The 21730-nt window shown below is 40.6% G+C and overlaps 1 protein-coding gene across 2 annotated transcripts in view; it reads left to right on the top strand.

Moving 5' to 3' along the window:
• The window catches only part of ncanb (neurocan b), a 172654-nt gene that overhangs the window by 27313 nt on the left and 123611 nt on the right, over positions 1 to 21730 (top strand). For both annotated transcript variants that reach the window (XM_005733989.1, XM_005733990.1), the window contains exons 2-4: positions 8003 to 8085; positions 20517 to 20746; positions 20853 to 21021. In XM_005733989.1, coding sequence (XP_005734046.1) covers positions 8013 to 8085; positions 20517 to 20746; positions 20853 to 21021 — 472 coding nt within the window. In that variant the 5' untranslated portion in view covers positions 8003 to 8012. The remainder of the gene's footprint in view (positions 1 to 8002; positions 8086 to 20516; positions 20747 to 20852; positions 21022 to 21730) is intronic.

Raw genomic sequence — 21730 nt, 5'->3', positions numbered from 1 at the left:
ACACACACACACACACATACACCGATTTTGTGTCATACTGGGGTGTTTCTATATAAATATTTCTCTTATTTTGGTCAACCCTCCCAGAATGGCTTCTCAGGTTCCTTTTGAAAATACAAGGGACAATTAGATAAGTCCCTAAACGACAGGCAGCTCTCATCCCTCTGTTAATTAGTCTGCTCTCTCTGTGTGGCTGACTTGCATGATGAGGGAGGTGGAGGAATGAAGGAAGGAGAAGGAGCATGTGTATCACCAAGGGAGGAAGGATGGAGTATTCAAACTCATCCATCATAGACAACTGAAACAACTGTGATGGCAGTACTGGGTTTAGTTCATTAAAATCCTAAACTTTAATAAATGTGTATCACAGGAATAATTATCAGAGTATTGATATGAATATTGATCAGATGAGAAAATCACATCTAAAATGATCTAATTTATTCTCAGTGCAGCTAATTTTGCTCTACAACTCTTCATATGCATTGCATACTTTTGCAGATTTGATAGCATTACATCATGTCACAATACTAAAAATAGAGGAGAATACACCAGCCACCCTTTTCTGTAACCCATCATGCCTGTGGTGTGGTGGTTGAAAAGCAAAACTCGAGTCAACTCATGCTACTGTACATACTGTATGATTGTGCTGATCTGTAGACTGCTGCTCTATTTATTCTAATGGGAGAATCTGGTGCACAGTTGATAGTGCTGGTTTACTGACCAGCTCCTTGGCCTTTGCCTCAGCATGATTTAGTGCCGCTGCTCCGCTGACATTGATTAACTGAGGAGTCTTTACAACCTGCAGTCAACATCCTGGATTTACTGTATCCCATTCGTCCCTGGATCCTGAAAACAGACCAAAAAAGGGACAAATTGAGAGAGGAAACACAAAGACGTACGAGCTGGAGTCAGATGACAGAGAAGAAACAATGTAGAAAAGAGAGAATAAGAGAGTGAAAGAAGTAAAGAGAGGAAAAGTCTTGGCAGCTTTCCCAGAGAAGTATGTCCTTCTCCAAGACCTGCTGTAATAAACTGATAACATCCTTTCAGCACCGCCATGTACAGTGGTATACAAAATATGTTTGAGCCTGTGTTTAGTAGCTATATTGAGAGGAGGATGGTTTATATAGATAAATAGATAGATAGATAGTCTAAACGAGCCCTGACGGCAGATGCAACTTTGCCTCTCGTGTTCAAGGTGTTGAAACCATTTCTTTCCTACACCCTGCCTCAAGCTACATTTACTATTCCAGGCGAAGGCAAGTAGGCGGCCAAGGGGACCTTGATGTCACCAGAACAAGTTTAACATTTGCCACCATATAAAGTGGCTTTGCAGGCAGGCCAATGAGAAGCCTCAGACATTTGAAAATTGCCTGGCCACCCTTCCCGCACATAAAAAGCTTTCTGTCACCTCATTTTTCAGGAGAATCTCTCACTCTGTTCCTCCCTCTCTCTGTTCGTTACCTTTCTCTTTCTATCGTTCACTCTTGCCCTTTTTTATTCACATGTAGGATGAGCTCGCCTTTTCTGGCCACAGAGAGCAAGGTAATATGTTTTAGAGAAAGTAATGGGAGATATTCCACTTCCAGCTGACTCTTTAACAGGAGCTCGGGTTGTGGTGGCTTGTGTGTGGGTGCGCTGTATGAATGAGGGAGACCAGGGTGGCTTTCAGCTGTAAGTAATGGCTTTCTGTATGGTTCTGGGCAGCCCTGAAGCCTATTCCCACTCGGCACCATCAGGGTGCTCAGCAGTGTCAGCCCTGCTTTCTATAGCATAGAAGCTCTTTCTCTTTTTTTTTAACCTGTCCTTTGCCACTCAGACCATCGTGTTTATTGAAAATTTGAGGAATCGCAGCAGAAAAGCATCTAAATGCAAACATTCAGACAGACAAATGGACTTGATAAAAACACCTGTCTGGGTTTGGGTAAGTGTGCGCACGCAGTTTTGTGCAGTAAAACACAGTAATTGACAACACTTTTCAGCTCTGAGGCACACAATGGTGGAGGAAGCGCAGTCTCATCCTTGCTTTTTATTCCCTCTTCCTTCATGGCTTTTATCTCTCTGTCCCTCTTGTCCCAACTCCTGATTAACTGCACCTTTTCATGTGAGTACGAGGAGCTCCTCATTCATGTCCTACAGAGCCTATTAAAAAATAATCTGCATTCGTGTGGGACCTTTAAATATAACAATTACAGAGTTCTTTGTAAAATAAAATGCCTCACTTGCAATATCAAAAGAAAAGCGAACAATAAGAAAAACAAAAGCATGAAACTCTTTGTTTAAAAAAAAAAAAAAGGCACAAATTATCTACAAAAAGCATTCAAGTGTGTCCTGAGTTGAGATGTATGCGCAGGTGTATGCACTAATGAGTTTATATCAAGTGCATGTCTGCATTCGAGTGCGTGCGAGCAAGCATCTGTTCATGTCATCCACACTTCATTCACACTCTTAGCACACAGGTATATCCACATTCCCATAGGTATTTTAAACATTACTTATTCAGTGTTCATAATATTCCAGGCTTCATTTTAATGCAGATCAGTTCTCCTCCCTCATAAACAGTGCCTTCTTCAGACTTTCAGGTTCTAAGGAAAATTTTATTGCCTGTATTTGCACTGTTGGCATGCATACGTGCGTGTGTGTGTGTGTGTGAGAGAGAGAGAGAGAGATGGAATAAACCTGTCTCTGAGTTAACCTGTGTGTCTAAGCCCATATGGTGTTTTCTTAATCTCATGGCAACTTTTGCGTTTTGGGAGTCTTGCCATATTCCCTCACCCTGGTCTATGAGCTTCTGTTCCCTTCCAAGCATATACAGAGAGTGCAGGCATAGCAAAGCATCAGGGGAAATTTATGGCTGCTTAAGATTCAAGTTCCCCTCTCATCCACTCAGGCTTGGCATTTGAGTTGGGCTGAAATAAGCCTTGGCTTTCTCAGTACCGTTTTTGTTTCTCTGTGCCTTTTCACACTTTGTTTACCTCACTTCCTTTCGCTTTTATTTCAGCTACCTGCCCATTTTTCTTCCTCTCTCAATTTGGATGGTAATTGAGGAGTTATCAATGAGTCATCTCAATTGTCAGCTGTACAACTTATTCTCTTCCAGCACACAGTATGTTCCTTTTTTCTTTCATTCTTTTTTTTTGTCTGAACAGCCGTACGGTCCTGCTGTTTTGCCTCATACAGGTTTTATAAGCTGGAATATAGCCACCCACTCAGCCATTGTTTTTATTTAGGTGTTTCATGCTGTAGCTCGCCAGCAACAAAAGAAACCCACCCAAGGATAACACATGCTTCAAGACAGGTGCAAACACAGAACAGTCCCCTTTTGTGCAGAAAATGTGAAGTGCTAAAGCCATTTATGTATGACACAGCGTGACAGGTTGCTTGCTAAAACCTTGGTAATATCCTCCTGGAAGGAAAACAGCCCTTTGTCACTCGAAGGGTAGCCTCATTTTTCACTCTAAGGGACTTATACACAGACACTGATGGGACTAACTCCCCCTGTGAAACCAGCATTAATGTGTGCGTGAATGTGTGTGCATGTGTGCTGCGGGGACAACAGAAGTGTGTGGCGATGGAGTGACAGGCAGCCCGAGTGATTAATGTGCCTCCTTAATAATGCAGCATGGCGAGGAAAGAGTGTTGCGACAATTTGAGAAAAGCAAATAAATGAAGCAAGATCAAACTTGTGTGTGAGAAAAACACACACAAAAAAAGACTTCTTTGAGCCACGGGTAAAGATGGTGGCAGACATAGACTGGCAGCTAATTTTATCCAAATATAGATAGACAGAAAAAGGTAGAAGGTGAGATTAAGATGGAACGACAGATGGATTGAGCAAGTCATCCATAAAAGGCTGAGGTTGGACCAAGGTCTTTGGAACTGAAAGGAAAATGCGACAGCTTGGCTCTGTATCTTTCAGGATGTCTCTGTATTTTTGTCCGTCTGTCTGTAACCATCTAGCTGTCTGTCTTATCTACAGTATCTGTGACAGGCATGGTGGGGAACAGGGCACATCTCTGACATGCTGAGATCTGGCTGAATCTTTCCTGCTGATATTACCACACAGCAGGAGAGATCATACTGACTTTCAGTTGCGATTAGTCAGCTTCGGTTGGAAGACTTTCTAATAGCATTAATAAATCAAGGAATCTCTGTATGTTTTTCTGCCTTTATTTTCTTTGCATATCTCATTAGCTATTCACGCGATCCACTTCGCACTTATATTATGGGGGACCTAGATAAGTGAAGCGTCAGCTTTGAGGCTGTATAGATGAGGGGCTGGGCGGTAAAGGTAGCATTTGTAGGTTCTTATGCTAGATTTATTACTTCCTGTCTGTGATCTCATATAACATATTCAAGTCACATAGTTCAAAAAATAAACCTTCATTGACTTGTCATTTATTCTCCTTTTTTGGTGGGAAAAAATAATATTAAAAGTAGCTGAACTCTTTTAGTCTTTCAGTTTCTCAGCATCTCTTAACGTGTACTCAGCACAAAATGATGTGACACAGCAATTGTAATCTTATTTTTCAGTTGGTGTCAACAAAGTGGATATCTTCCTTTATGAATGTTTCGACAATATGTTGCCACATCCTTACAATTTACTGCACAATGGAGCTTAATGTCAGCTGCACCGGATAGTTAACTGATTCTCATTTCTAGTCAGTTAGCAGTGACTTAAATAGAGACTTAAATAAAAGAAGTCGAATAGTAAAGAAGTAGAAGTAGAATAAAAGTAGACTTAAATACCAGATCTTATATGGTTTGCCTGATGTCAGTGGTAAGCATACTGAAGAGTCCATCCACAGCTGATACTTAAAAAGCACGTGCTACTGGTAGGATCAGAAAATTGGTACAAGATAAAAGACCTAAGCTGATCAAAAATCTACATCAACATGTATGGTATGATTCTTGTGAGGCAGAGCCAGTTAAATGGTATATTATGTTGCAGTATTATAGTTCATCAAAAATGAAGAGTGGAGCAGAACGTCTTTAATATTTAACTATCAGACCAGCTAATATTCAGGCTCCATACATAGTGAACTCTGCTGCACCTATTTAGTAATTAAACAGCCCTGATTCTGACTGGAATTTGCCTGAGTTTAATATATAAATGTGGAGCCAAGAAGTGAGCCAAATTCACATAGATCAGAATATTTTTCTTGCATCCCCCAAACTCTTGATGGAGAATTTACGCTGCTGAATTTAGACTCGATGTGGGAGTTTAATGTCAGGTCTGACTCAAGTGAGCTGATGTTTTCAAAGGACAGTCTCAGCATGTTGTCTGGAACATACTTTGTAGAAAGCACTTAGAATACAGATGTAGAAAACCGCTCTCACTTATACAACATTGTCCTAGAATCCTTGTAACAGCCAGAGTCCTATTGTGTATATACAAGAGATAACCTTGCATCACAAAAGAGGAGAGAGGAGGAGAAAGGAGGGCACAGAGGTCAATAGGAAGGTGTGATGTACCAATGCAAAGCATTACCGTTGTCCTGGAAGAGTTTAATACACAATTTGCAGAAAAGGGCATACTAAGATAAAATGTTGTACTTTTTATTTACTATAGCTTTGTGGAGGCCTTAAATTTAAAATGTAAAGGGAATGAAAAGCAAACACCATGAAAACAGTGAAGGAACGATGGATAGTAGACTAAATGTAGAGATGATGGTTGGGTAAAATAAAAGGAAGCGATGAAATTGGTTGGTCACAGTAAACAAAATTGTGACCGGAGAGTGCACATGAGTAGCTGCTAATGATTAACAGCTTTGATAAACTGAGGAGGGAAAGACACAAGAAAGAGTCAAACCTAGCAACCAGTGAAGGAAAAATAAAGCACAATATCAAACTATGATGAATATGGAGCTGCAAGACAGAAGGAACAGAGGTGGAAAGGAAGATTCATGAATGCACTGGAGGAAGATGTGGCTCAGTATACATGAAGAGGATGCAAGAGATAGGGTGAGATGGAGGCAGATGACCTGCTGTGGCAGAAGCTTAAACTGTGACTGTGTAATTACTTAAGCAATTTTGAAAACAATATGCTTTTATTTTAGAATTCATTAAAAAAGTTCCGAATGTTAGAAAATACAGCACCAAGCCAAAATAGCAATTAAGATAGACTTTTAATACATGCTGTTTGGACTTGCAGAGTCTTCTGTGTATATTCTCATGAAAGTTGAAATTAAATACCTGATGCTGATCTAGCTTTTCTAAGAAAAAAAAGAAAAGAAAAGAAGAAAAAACAGATCAGTTCAGTTAAATTGAACTTGTATTGTGATGTCATGCCTGTCCTGCACATAATTAAGGCTGCAGGCTTTTAATAATTACTTTCAGAGAGTTTTGTAAAATAGCTGCATTTATTTGCCTTAACCATTTGCTATCAAGCAGGATTTTACAAAGGTTCAGCTTCAAAAATGTTCTTTTTGCAAACTTGCTGTTTTGACGTGTGCTGCCACCGTGGACATTGAGGTGTTGCAGAGCATATGTATTTGGTATGAGGTCAGTGTTTTTGTCCTTGGCTGTAACGTTGAGATTGAGTCAGAGAGACCAGCGCTGCCGTAACTGACACTGGTTATCTATGTCCTGCATCTCTGCGACCAGCCACTAAATCCTTCTCCATCCCTCCCACCCAGCTCCTCTCCTGCCCTCAGGCCCCGCTCGGCCTGCCATGTCTCCAGAGATGCCATACTCATTATTTACACCCGGGACCCAACAGCAGGAGGCCGACTTACCTCATTTGGTCTCCATCCCCTGGCTTTTGTGACTTAATAAAGACATTATGTTATAGTCACATATACATAAATAAATGCTCAGATAATAGTGTTACTTGAGCCTTGTTTGTATGGTCGTCCATCTCTTGTTTTCTTGTTGGCTGCTGTAAACTCTCGGACAACTACGATGAAAAATACAAAAGGTTGCAAAGATCTTGGCAAGAGAGAAAAAATATTCAGTCCTGTGATGTACACTGGCATTGGGTAGTCATTATCAGCATGTTTTATTTCCTATACTCCTTGAATTTTAAAGTGAAAGCTAAGCCAGCATCGGTGTAAGTCACAAATATCCCTAGTTATTTAAAAAAATGTTTTCCAGATAAACTTATACAGACATACCATAGACACCTCCTGTCAACCTACCTCTCAAATACATAGCTTTTTTTGTTGAATGTGGCAGACTCGATCCTGCTTTGATTCAGCAGAGTTTTCAGCAGGCAGTGTGGAACAAGCGAACCCAGAGGTCCATCATGTTAGATGTGGCTCTAGTATCCTTATCTATCTATTTTTATTCTTGAAATCCATCAGCATCTCTTCCTCTTCTTCAGCATTTTCCCCAAAAAGTCTCTTTTGCTTTTCCCCCCTCCATTAAACCTTTGAACAGCTTGCTATATCAAGCAAGCCATTAGGCACATTATATAGTTAATATTTTTTACCAGAATTTTCATCTCATCTATTGCCAGTTGGTTGATGGCTTAGTGCGCAAAGATGGTATGGCATGGTTTTTGAGAGCTTGGATATAAGGTGAAAATTTATGCCATGAAATATTCTGAGAAAGAAGCACATATTGGGATAGATTTAAAGATAAAAGGTAAATCTCAGCCTGTACATTTAATTCTGAGCAATAGCTATTTGTGAAGTGTAAAGATAAACGTCTATTTCTTTATTGTACTTCAAAAGGATTAAGCACAATGGTCACATCAAGTCGAGGTATTTATTACATAGCCTTTAAAAGCCTTTAATCACCATTGTCTGAAAAGGCTTCAGAAGACTTTATCCCACCCACATTACGAAACAGCAAATTAAACTGAAGAATGAACTGTATGTGTGTCCTAAGGCCTTCACTGAGCAACAGGGGGGGAAAAAATCCCTTGAAAAGGAATTATTAATGATGACTCATCCAAGCATGTCTTGTGTATTAGAAGAACTTCACAAGGGCAATGTGTTGATTACAGTTTCCTTTGTGTACTCACATTTCCTCCCTCTCTCTTCATCTCTGTCTCCAGGTGCAGCAGGATGCAGGGCTTACTGCCTGTTTGTGGACCGCAGCTCCTGCTGGCCCTCCTTCTGCTTCAAACTGCGGTCTGGGGTGAGTCCTCATTAAACTGTGGGCAGTCCCCATCGTCTGACCTAGAGTGCATGTAATACAGAACTTTCTGATAACCATCTGCACACATAGCCATTAAACCTGTGTCTTGGAAATCTTCCCAGAAGCTGAAGTTTCTACAAATTTTCTCTTACGTGTATGATTCTACAGTGTGCATTAGATTAATTATAAACAATTAAATCACAAGATTTAGGTTCTCTGATACACAGACCACTCTTGCCTCACTTTTCTGACCCAGAAGTTATATCCGAGTTTTATATCTTTTGTTTCTTAGCAGTAGCTGATAATGGCTAGCTGTGCCAATTAAGGACAATATAATATGGATAATAGCTATAGTCATTTAGATGTGGCCAATTTGTGAAATATTGCGTGTTGTGAGCAGTAACCCTCCGCAGCTATCTTCAAGGAGATTAAAAAACCACATCTCTTTACATTTCTCATTAGCTCTTCTCGGTCGTGCTGACATTTTCTTTGTCAGTGTGTCCATTTGCCTCTAATTCTGTAGCCGCGCTCACGATGTGAATGCTTGGCAGACCTTCACCACCAGCCCACTTACTTTCATTTCATCTGCTCGTAATTACCCCAATGGCTCATTCAAGAGGAGCTTGAAAGGATGAGAAGTACAACAGAAATCACATCTGAGATCTCCGAAGCTCGCTTTCACCCTCTCAGCCATTTTAGAGAGACTGAAATGATTTTGATTGAGATTTGATAAGTCTCTGAGATATTTATTTCTAATATAAATTTGCAGAGCTCATTAAACTTTTCTTTGATTGGGCTCAAAAGCTGGACTTTACGATCCTAATCCTCTCATTATGTGTCAGCGAGTTAGCCAAACTTTTGAATGTTTGTTTTACTGACTCACTAAACCTTTGATTTGGATGAGAAAAGGACATCGTGACAGAGAAACATGTAATTGGGTGTATGAAAAGAAATCATCCATACAGTTAAGACAGAACTCTAAGTCTTGTCAGCCTGTACGCCTAATCTGGTTAACTGCTATCTTATCTGTCTGTTTAGTAGTGTTATCTGTCCATTACAAGGACACAGTATGCAATACAAGGATCTACAACCCACGGTACTTCTTTGCCCTCTCCAAACTCTCCTTGTACACTCCTGCTGTGTATCTGTGTGTATCTGCATGTGCTGGTGTGTATGTAGGACAGACTGCACGCCCCCTCACTGCTCTCAGTGGCCTCCCCAACCGTCTGCTCAGTGTAGACGGTTAGACTCTGCTCTGCTTGCATTGTTTCTGCCTTCTGTGCAAGAAAAAAAAATCTACTGTCCTGGCAGCAGGGCCTTTCTGTGACTCAGGGCTCTGATTCCACAGCAGAGAGATGATGAAAATGCAGCCAACTCTTCTGTCTTTCTCTGTGTGTATTTGTTTGTGTGAAAGCCTCAGGTTACATCTGCCAGGTAGTTGCAGCCAACTTACAGAGAACTGTAGCCCGCACACACACAGAGCATCTCCAAGGAGTCTGATAACACACTCGTGACAATTCAGAGTGTGTATGTCATGCGAGAAGACACTCCCTGCTTCTGTTTTGGAGTTTTGGAGGAGTTTTTGAGGCCATCAACATCGCCTGTTCTCGCTTTCTTTTTTTCCTCCTTGCATTTTGTGCTTTTTTCCACTTGAGTGGCTCTGGAAATAGTCAATGGTAGGGGACTACTGGGAGGGGTGGCACTAAAGCTCACCCTGTGACACTTTGCTTGACAGCCCTGAAATGGAAAGATGGTGGGGAAGGAACAGATTAGGTGTGAGCTTTTTGCACATGTGTCTGTCTGTGTGTTGGCGATAGTGTGAGCTTGCCTTGCACTCCTGTACAAACGCTGATATACTTGTATATATGCATGTTTATGAATTTTTAAATGTCGGCAGTGTGCCAAGCAAGATAAAGGTATCATTATGCCTCAGAAGGTCCAAAATTAGTCATGGCAGCAGCCTCAGGGAAGTTAGTGTGAAGCCTGACATGGCCTGGTAAAAGTCAGCTCAGGCACAGAGAGCTACAGTGAGAGGGTTAATAACTGTCACCTAGGAAGGCGGAGGAGACAAAGCATGTAGTCAGATTTAGAAAGGATTTAAGGCATGATTTAAGATTACAGTAGGTATGGGGGAATATACCTGATCACAAAATACCCAGGGAGTTGGTAACGAGGGTCATTTACTTTAATCACCCGCTTAAATAGATTTGTTTGATTTGATTGTTGCTTGCTGGCATCGTGACTTGTGCAATAAGTTGAGCTGTTGTTTTCATGGTAAGGCAAGGCATGGGAGAGAGTGTCTGGCACCGTCAAGTCCTGCATTGCACGAGCGCTAGAGGATGGCACTGGTTCAGATGGTAAGAACAATTTGTGGAGTGACACAGTTTGCTGTGTATGATAGTCTTTTTCAACGCTGGACATTAAACAGCCAAAGTGCCTCCACATTCCCATATTCCGTCTTTTCTACAGTGCCCTCTTTTGGGACATGTGAGCCTTGAGAGTCAATTGGGGTGCCATGTTTGGTAACGTTGTTTTTGTCTTTTATCTCGCTCACACTCCTAATGTACTGGTGTACATTAACATTAGTAGAAGTGGTACTCTTGCAGGCTGTGCCTCAAACCTACCCTCACGTGGCTTTAACTGTATTCAGACCACATGCCTGGTTCAGGATGGGACTGTTAAATTAGAGCTTTTCAAAACCAGACCCTAGAGAGCAGTCTGAAAATAGCAGCAGCACTATAAGCAGTCCAGAATTGCATATGAAGGTTGACTTGAAGAAGCGATTGGTCACATTTAGATCATATATGTTTTTGCCTTTTATGATTATGCTTCTTGTACAGAAAAAAACTTGCCTGGCTCTAACCAGGTCAATAAGCACTGTGTTCATTTATCAAGGCTTAATTATAACAGACGTGCATTAGATAAATTCCCACCCTGCAAATTTCACAGCACAAAATAAATCCATCTTTAATCCAAACTCTGGCTGTTTGAACACTATTATAGTTTCGAACACAAGTCACAGTTATTCTTTCCCACTTGATCTGATTGTTGCAAACTCTGCTTTCCGCTGCAGTGTGATCATTCAGAAGGCTGACTTGCTCAACAAAGCACCGACTGTCTGCGTTTAGTTACAAGCAGATAAAATATCTGTTAAGATTCAAGTAGAAAGATTTCTGCAGGTGACATTTAGAGGAAGGAATAAATGTCTGAGACGCAACGTCAGTCGGCCATTGATTTCAGCCAGTATATCAAACTGAGCATAATCTTAACTTTATTGTATAGCCACATTGTATATTCCTGTTACATAGCACAGCATCAGTTCAGTCTAAATATCAGAAATGTTTTCCTGATTTGTCTCATCTGCTCTGTCTTGTTTTCGCTAAGACTGTGGATTCGCTCTCTTCCGTCTGTAAATCTTTTTTCCTTCGCACAACTGGTAACATTAGCACACATCTCTGGCAGAGACATAAAGCAGCTAAAATGCAAAATGCTGCTCATTAGTGTGACATGTCAAGTGGCAGAAACAGTTTGTGAAAAAGAAATCCTTTTGCAGAGGATACATTTTACAAATCAGGAACATAACAAAATACATGTCTGCATATGGTTGCTGTCAATTAAGTAAGACAGGAATTTGCAATTAGTGCATGTGTACATTCTCCTGTCTGTCACATTAGGTTTTGTTTCCAAAGGCTACTTTTCATTAATTTTAGTCTAGCTTTGAAATAGGATTAGGATTTATATGAAGAAAAGCCAAACTGAGAAAAATGAGGAGCAGGCGTTAAGAGAGAAAGAAGTCGGTTAGGCAGAAAAGCATAGGTGGTATATAATAAGAGCACAAAATACCCAATGGATGGAGAAGAAAGACGTGAGCGCAATAGGAAAGAAAACATCAAGAAGCTGAGGAGGACTCCTGGAAACAAGTGGGAGTTGAAGGGATGTTTTGGTGGAAGATATCATGAGAGAGAATGTCAGCAAGAAGACATTAATTCCAAACCCTGCATGATGTCCGCCTGGCAGATCTGGTGTGCTTAGAGAGGTGACATGAATGTGCATGGACACAGACACACACACATACACACAGACACAGAAAACTTAGTGTGTCTTTGAATGTCTTTGGTTTAGAAGATCCAACTGTTTGTGTAACTTTGTATATTTACAGTGTGCGTCTCTGCAGATGAGACTGTGTACTTCCTGTAGGGGTAGTGCAGCTGCACTGCAGTGAAACACACACCACTGATCAAACACGATGGAAAAATGAGGAAACCAGCCCTTCGTTTAATTTACATTATACAGTACATAGCATCAGATCTGCGCTTTGAGGAGGCCACCCACAACGCACACAGTTAAAGTGTGCATGCATGTGTGAGCGCGCGTGTGAGTGTGCTTTTAATCAGAAGCTTCTTCCCGCCTTTTTTTGCACTTGTGGCGCCTAACTCTGTTGCCATGGTTATGGTTTCTTGGCTTGGACAGGGCGGCATCAGCCTCAGCGTCGTTTACTGTGCTCTTCGTAAGCGATAACGTGGCAGTGCTTAAGGATCAGCCATCGCCGTTTTCATGTTATTCATCTTGTTCTCGCCATTTGTCTTTGTGCATCATCCAAGGTCTTTTTCAAAGGATGCATTTCTTCACAACCAACAAAGAAAACCCCAAAACAATAAAGACAGCAAACGAAATGCTCAGGAAAACAAAACTAACCCCCACTTACCACCATTGCCCTTGACGTGTTTTGTTCACACAGAAGGCAAAACTTATACAGCTTGCACTTGCTCTAAAAAGTTCGACTTTACCCTCTTTCTTTAGTTTTCCCTGTTTACCAAAGAAACTTACCACAGTAAAATACATATAAATATTTCTCCTTGTGTGTTAATTTGAATAATTTCTTGTGAAAAAATTTAAATGCAACTATAACCTCATACTAAGCAGCTACATAGTCAGTTTTGAGGGCCACTTTGAGGTCTAATGATTTTTAACTTTAAACAGGAGTACCTGTTTTTTTATTTTGTTGTTGTTGTTGTTAGTTGTTTTTTTTAACTTGCAAAGTATATGGTTAATCTGATTATTATTAATTAAACAACTGAGCAGTATTTGAGTATGCAGAGCGGTAATGTGCATCTAAAATAAACAGCATCATTAAAACACTTGTCATGTGCATTAAGTGCATTTTATCGGATGTCTTTGAACACAGAACTTTCATTTCTGGCAGATTATTTAACCCAGTTCTGTGTTTTTTAGTGAGGTATCAGAGCACCAAGTGCACAGGAGGCCAGTTAAACATACAAAACTGTTACAGTCTACAAATAATCAGAACTAATCTAACTGTATCATAAATAAATACTTGAGTAAAAGTGTAACAGAAAATTTCTTGGAACTCAACAGTTGCAAATCTGTTTATTTTTACACAATTATGTTTCTGATAATCATATATGAATTATTAGTAAGGCATTTACCTATTGCAGTTAAATAAATATAAACCGCTTCCTGTGAACTGTCTCTTTATGTAGCACCTCCCAGGTGAAAGCAAAATCTCAAAAGAGTTCAAGCTGTGCCTGCTGCTGTGCAGTTGTATGTGTTGTATCGACTGTCATTTCTTAACACAGTAATCAACAAATAGCGGCGTGACTCTGTCAGACAGCTCGTCTGTCATGATTTATGACCTGCACACACTTGTCCACACACACACACTTACACAAACATATAATCAGCTGGCATGCAGGCAGCAGAAGTGGAGTGCCGACGACTGCAGAGGGATATACTCGATCAGTCCCGGGAGCTCTTGACTGGCAGGTTGGCAGCTGTGATGTTGGCAAATTGAAGACAATGCTGCCTTTATCTTTGGAAAACCCATTGCAAGCCCCATGGAAAGAAAGAAAAGGAGGAAGAATAAGAAAGAGAGGGCGAGAACAAGGAATGATGTTCTCAATTGTGTTCCTATTACAGTGAAAATGCCATTACCGCCCACCTTGTGTCTGTGTGCAGCTCCGTGCCAGCTACATAAAGGCTCTCCGACTGTTTAATAATTCGAGAGCACCTCTAATGGAAAGACAGATGGGTCAGTGGTGATGATCACGCAGATGCCTCTGTGAACCAACAGAGAAAATGGGAAAATCTAAGCTCTACCTGCAGGCTGCTGGAAGTGGATCTTCTGGGAAGAGTTGCACGATGTGTCCTGTTACACCTTACCCTTCTCGTACCCATGCAGGCAAAGACACAAGATGAGGTCAATAAAAGATCACCCGGTGACATTTAGAAGAGTCCTCCATATCACCTTGGGTTTTGCTATCCAATGTTGCCAGTGGACAAGTTTTACTGAGCACACGCTCCCTTTTTGAGCACCTTTCTGCTTTGTATTGACATTCAGGATTTCCTCTTGTCTTTTTTCCACCTCACAGCCAGCCAAGCCTTGTTTAGAAAAAAGAATGACAATGAGAAATATGAAACAAGGATAGATAACAAAACAAAAGAGCCTTGTGTGGGTTATGCCTGTGACAACATTTCCATCTAAATGCAGATTTCAGATAGAGGTGGCACTGGCGCCCTTGCTTGTTTACATTCATTACCATGGAGGAAGAGAGCAATGTTGTTGTTTGTCTTGTTTTTTTTTTTTCTTTCAAAATTCCCCCAGTCCCCTTCGAGATGTAATTTAGGCTTTTCAACAAGTGAATCGGCAATTTATTTTATTTAATTTCTCTGAGCAAATTGCAGCACTGGCCATGTAACAAAGATAAGCATTTGTCCAAATAAAGTGGACGGAAAGAGTGAAGAGTGGGCGGGAGAATGTGAATGAGATTTTGATTGTGAAGCTTGGTTGGCTACATTTAAAGCTTTGTATCGCTTTTGGCAACATTGGGGTTGTTACCCAAATGACGCTTACGCAGGTGGAACTTGGCAAGAAAATGGCAGGCCAATTAAAAGAATAAATTTGCCTATTTTTGTTCTGTGCACGCTTTAGGCAAGGAAGTTTGTAGGTTGATTGTCTTCTGGGAGCGCGTTTCACTCTATTTGTGTGTGTCCGGGCATGTGTGTTGGGAGGAGGGGCACGTGCATGAGTGTGTGACAATCAAAGACGAGTGCCACATCCTCAAGGGGGATAAAGCAAAGAGTGTGACAGCAGGTAGTGGAATCTGATAGCCTCTCTTCTGAAAGATGTTTTTTTAAGTGTGCTTCTGTTTGTGTTTGTGTGTATGAGCATGAATGTCTCACTTTGTCAATCTTTACACATCTCCTGCTGAATCATAACAGTGCATGTCTACTTTTTCCATCATCTTCTCTTGACTCCCTTTCCACATCACATCACTTCAATTTTCCTGTTACACATACCCCCTGTTTCTTTTTTCCTTTTCTTTCTGTTCGTTTGGATATTGGGTTTGTTTCTCTCCCATTCCTTACCTCCTTCCAAACTCATCATCCTGGACTCTGTCATGATTGAGTGAGTTGTGTATCTTTTACATTACTTCTGCAAGTTCTTCTATCAATGCAAAATGATATTGTTGCTGCCATCAAGTAAAACAGAAGTCAGAAGTAAATTATTTCCTGCACGTCTACTCCTATCATACCAGAGAGCTCAAGTATTTTCTGTGCTGTTATTGACAAAATGAATATGAATAATTTATTAGAAATTATAAGCATCCCAATACACCTGGTAACCTTGATGCTTTGATAAACTTAAACCTTCCACTGAGTCAACATTCAGCCGATGTGAGCTGCTCATTATATAAAAACATTGCTTAGTAATCAGGACTAGTGAAAGTGCCTGAAGTCATTTCATTATTATTTGCAAAAAGGGACTTTCTCAGTGTCACAGCTTGCCTTGACTGAGGGTGTCTAAAATGTGTGGCACTCTAAAACACTTTGCAAAAACTTAATCAGATGCATTGCCTGTGCAGCTAAGCAGACCAACAGTGACCACATGAGCTGCCAGGCAGGAGGAAAAGAGGAAGACCACAGAGGAGATTTATGGAAGCAGTGAAGGAAGACATGCAGAGGGGTGGTGTGACAAAGGAGGATGGTAGAGATGGGATGAGCAGAAAGTTAGATGAATAGAAGAGAGAATGACATCACAGTCCAATAAACCCTCAACAAACATGGTTGTGGGAATATGCTTTACTTTCTACGAAATCACCTGACATAAACCCCAATGGGAGCATTAAATACTGAGAAAGTCAAGCATTCATTACATGGCAAGAGGCTATTTGGAACAGCCATGCTGGCAAAACAGTGGTATCCATGGTTTACATGAACTTGTGGTGTCTGTTCAGCTGAGATGTATGGTTTCATATATATGTTTTATATTTTGATAATAAAATTAATATTGTTATTGATTGAGCCTAACAACGCAGGAACTCCAGCAACACGTAAAGCTAAAGAGGAACAACTTTTGTTGCTATTTACTGATTGAGCCACCAGAAAATAAATATGAGCATTCATCTAACTAAAAAAACATTTTTTTAATACATAGGCGAGAAAAAACAGTAATCAGAAAAAGGTGTCTTCTCTAAGTAGCCACATGGTAACAACCCACACTGCTTTGCTTATTTATTCCTCACCTCCCCTTCTTGTCTTATCGTTCTGCTCTCGAAAGCTTCATGCATTTTGTTTCACAGGTCACCTCACTCGACGGGCTGAACGCCTCTCGAGTGCAAAACGAGAGGCCATTTCAGAGCACAAATGCTGTTTGATGTTGCCATGCCAAGCAACACAGATCTGTCGGTGAGGGAGTTAAACAAGTAGCATTTGTCTAAGGCGATGTCACTGGGAGAAGCAGAGAAGTGGGTATTAATGTGTGTTTATGCGTCTGTGGGGAGGTGAAAATGTGATGGGAGGGCTGATGTTAAGCTATCAGGGAAGAGGCACTCATCCTCTTAGCTTGAGCAACTGCAACAGGATAAGGGCTACAGGAATGAGCAATGACAGCTAATCATGCACATTTTTTATGTGTGTTCAAAGGCACATTAACTATCTAGTAAGGGATGAAATGTGGCAGCAAGGTTTGTGTGTTATGTGTGTGTGTCTGTGTGTGCAGAGCAGAGAGTGTGCACTTGATGTTCCATGAATAGTAAATAAGAGATAAGACTTTTTTTTCCACTTGCAAGTACACACACATGCACATCATATTCCCCTGTTGGGAGCATTGCATTCAGTGGCTGTCAAAGATAAGGCAACTAATTCAAAGTTGAGTCAGAATGGTGGAATAAGTGAATTTTTACAGAAGGGCTAAGGAGGATTAAGTCCTGAAAACAATAATAATAATAAAAAAAATAGTATATCTTTATACATAGGTGGAATAAAAATACAAAAATAAGAAAAAGTGAGTTGAAAAGCTCATCTGAAAGCTGGCAGGTGGTTGTACTGCAGGGGACGAAGAGGGAAAAGAGAATGGCAGGAAATGGGGAGAAAAATGACAAGGATGGGAGAAGGACGAAGGGGTTGAGCAGCTCACGCAGCGATGCGTCTGTGATCACTGGAAAAGCACTGTTCTAGAAATATGCCATTTAATTACAGGCAGGACAGGCTGACCTTATAGCGTGTAGTACTTTAACATGGATTCAGACAAATAGGAATGGAGCATGACAGCGGAAACTGACACTAATAAAAGAAATCGGGTAGGCTCATTTTCCCCACCTCACTGTCTGTTTCACAATCCTTGGCTGTGCTAAATTCTTTATTTGTTTTTTCTCTCTACTTGTCTTTTGTCACTCATTCTTAGCAGCAGCTGTACCTGTTTGATATAGATCTTCAACTTCTCTGCAGGTCAAATTGTGTTTCTAATTATTTGCTGACTGACTGACACTACAGGCCAGTTTTAAAACATGTTTTATTAATAAAGTAACTTACTGTGGACCCTGGTCTGTTCCCAGAGTTTTTGAAGTCTCAGTTTCTTATTTATTTTTAGGTACTCTCTGTTTCTTTGCTTTAAGGTTTCTTTTATTCTTAGTATATTGTTGTTTAGTGCTGAGGTTTTATTTTCAATTATTCCTGACCATTATAATGCTTGTTATCTTTTAGCAATAGATACTGTTTACATTCATGAATTTATTAATGCCTGTGTGTCTTTCCTCATTTTAAATGAAACTGGTGTTTATATAGTGCTTTGCTATTCCAATCATTTTAGTAGTACAAGCCTTATTAATGCATTCACATTCATACAACCACTTTTATCTATGGCTAAGACTTTTAGCCTAACATTCAGACGCTCACACTTTGATGGATGCATCAAGGGCAACTCTGTCTCACTCCGGAACACTTTAACATGTTTTATTTTTATAGTTACTTGTCTCTTCTGTCTTGATTGTCCTCACAAGTGACTCAAGTGACTCACACTTGTGTCTCAGCTGTTTCCACTTCCCTGATTAGCCCATCTGTATAAATAGTCCCATCTTCTCCTCAGCCTTTGTCTCACTATCTTATTAGCTCCCTGTGTTAAGTTCTCGTGTGGCCTGAACGATCTTGGATTCTGTATGGGACTTTTGTTTACCAAAGACAGACAGCAGCATTAAAGATTTAAATGCAACTCGTGTGAGATAGTTTTACAGTCTAGGGTTAGAGGGCAGAGCAGGGTGATAGTGAACAGAGTTCAGTCTTCTAACATCCTGGTGAATGAAGCTGTTTATCAGTCTAGCAGAGCGAGCCCGGATGCTCTAGAAATCTTCTTCCCGAAGGCAAGAAGCTGAAAAGGAAGTGTGAAGGGTGGAAGAGATGGAAGAGATGGGTGTTGAAAATGTCCATGAGGAAGGGCAGGAGGGCACAAATAATCTTGTTGGCTGCACTCACTATGGCTTGCTGGGTCTTCCGGTCAGCCGGTCTTCTGGCAGGAGGTTGTGCAGCCTCGGTTCCACACAGCAGCCAGCGAGGACACTTTCAATGGTGCCCTTGTAGAATGAATACATGATAACAATTGCTAATGACAAAAAACAATTACAAGAGCAGAAAGCTAATCGGGGTATTCCATATGTATTTTTCCAGCAACTAACAAAACTTTAGTCAGCCTAATTGTTTCCTGTTCTTCTTGGGGAATCCAGAGACACTGCTGGGCCAGATAGATATCACCCCTGAAATTCCAGGTCTACCCTGAGGTCTTCAAGGGAAGTTTCCCTGGAGGAATGCTGATTAGAGACCTGCACCACATCGCATGGCTTCTCTTTGACACAAGGGAGCAGCAGCTCTATATTTCTAAAGCTATTCCCTGCCAGCTTACAGAGGAAATTAATTCATCTAAATGTATCTGCAGTCTAATTCTTTTGGTCACTACCCAAAGCTCATGACCATAAGTAATACATCAAAGGATTTTCTTTCTTGCTCAGCTCTTTCTTCACCATAAGTCTGCTACACAACCCTCATCACTTGCAGCCCTACACTAACCCACCTGTCCATCTCACAGTCATGACTTCAGATTTGGAGGGAACAATTCTCTTCAATTAAACGAACAAAAAATACAATGAACCTTTCATGTAAGAATTGCTTGCCCAAAAGATTGAACCCCCCTGGAGTCACGGAGCTCAGCCAGGCACAGCTGCAAGAAATATCATTAAGCCACCCATCAGCTGCTGCGTACACACAACTGTACATTGAAAATGAATGTGTTTCTTGGCTGTTTCTTGTCTTTGGGGCAAATTAGATAAGACAGCAACATTTTTTATCAGCATTCTTAGAAATAAGAGAAAGGAAGTAGTGACTGATAAGCGAACTATAAAAAAGTGAGATGAGGGGAAAGCGTTTACAGGTAAACCTCATTCATACACTGTGCACAAGAGAAACAAAGAAGTGGATAAAGCTCAGAAGTGATAAACTGCATCACTGTGTTGTTTTGTTTCCCTCTACAATGTAAATGAGCTACCTATATCTTTTCTGTGAAGGTGGCACCGGATTAGCGCATAAAGATAATGTATGATGTGTATTAAAGAAACTCTACCATTGTAAAAAGAGTTTTACACTGGTTGAAAACAAATATCAATAACAGAACTTTGCAGGATTTTGCTCAAGACACTACCTTTTCTTAAAGTCATTCATTTTAATAATATCCTGTCCCTGCATTTAGGATAAAATATTTTTATTTTTACGGTGGGGATGGTGGTGACTTAAACTGCAAAAAGAGGTGTGTAATATTGATCCTATAATTCATATCCACATTTGATGTATGGTTCATGAAAGCACCTTTGAAATCTTTTATATATATGCCTCCCAGTGTTAGATATCAAGCTAATGGTCTGTTGGATCAATGACGGATAATCAATAATCATAGGGACACAATGAGCTCGTGTTTTTTCCCTTCTACTCTACTACAAGAAAGATCTGATGGGGTAACGGAACTCAGAGGGAAAGCACATGCTTGACTCTCAAAGAAGCAACTAAGAGAAACCTGCTTAATGAGACAAAACATTTTGTTACTTCATTTACAAATGACAAGCACTGATTTATTTCTCCTCTCCTCTTCTCAGGCTTAACCAGTGCAGATACAGTGGTGAATATGCGGAAGGTTACCCATCAGACCATAAGTGAGGAGCTTTCTAAAACAGTTCTGCTCCCTTGCCTCTTCACCCTCCGCCCCAGTGCTGGTTCATTCCATGAGCCGCCCAGAATCAAGTGGACTAAGGTTTGGGGCCAAAGAGGCTCTGATGGCCTGCAAAAGGAACAGTCAGTCCTGGTGGCCAAAGACAATGTGGTCAAGGTACAGTAAACATATTTACCGTTAGTAAATGCTTGACTTACCTGTAATTTAGCTATTTCTCTCAAACATTTTTTTTTCACTATTTTTCTCACTCTCTGCTCCTCAGGTGAAGAAGGCCTTCCAGGGTCGTGTCACACTGCCTGGTTATAATAAGAACCGCTACAATGCCAGTCTCGCTCTGACTGGGCTGCGCTCTAGCGACTCTGGTCTATATCGGTGTGAGGTAGTGGTGGGCATTAATGATGAGCAGGACACAGTTCCTCTGGAGGTCACAGGTGAATAAAAAACTTTTCTTTCACTGTGATAGTTATTTTAAATTTAAGGTAAAGTTTTCAACATTTCACCTACATTTAAATTACTGCTGGTAATATATAGTGAATAGTCACACTAACATCACCCGCTCCTCACCCTACCTCTAAGGCAGAAAACTCCAGAAGTGGAAGATTTAGAGCTCGATAACCTCATCCACAAGCTAGTAGGAAGAAAACTAGGCGCCAAGCATTTGGTGGCCAGATCTGTAACCATGATGCTTGGTCAATTACAGTGGGAAGAAATAGCATGAACCCCTGTCTAGCAAAGTCCATGTATCTACCCCATCCTGTGGATGCACCACCTGCAGGGATAGGCATTGATGTTGCGTTCAGTGTGAGCTGTGAGGTAGGCAAAAGTAGGCTCCAGGGTCTTTTTTTGTAAGCAGTTGCAAAATAAATATATCTGCAGTGCTGAATTACAATAAAACAACAGTATAATATTTGTGACTGGATGACTGATTCTGTTTTAAAATTGCTCCAGTTTCATTTCAAAATGATCCCAGTCACGGTCCAGATGATTTTAAAATTATTTAAAAGCTTACACTTCATTATTTAGTAGTGTGTACAATATCTGTGCAACTGATTCAGGATGTAGTATCTGTTATATAAAGAAACAACTTGGAATACAACGCAGTAGCAATTTAAAATTACTGCTAGTTCATCTGGTTAGATG

The sequence above is a fragment of the Pundamilia nyererei genome, unplaced genomic scaffold (genome assembly GCF_000239375.1).
Source record: "Pundamilia nyererei isolate P.nyererei 1_Seehausen unplaced genomic scaffold, PunNye1.0 scaffold00056, whole genome shotgun sequence".
In the NCBI taxonomy this organism is placed as follows: Eukaryota; Metazoa; Chordata; class Actinopteri; order Cichliformes; family Cichlidae; genus Pundamilia; species Pundamilia nyererei.
This window is presented reverse-complemented; position numbering and strand designations above follow the sequence as displayed.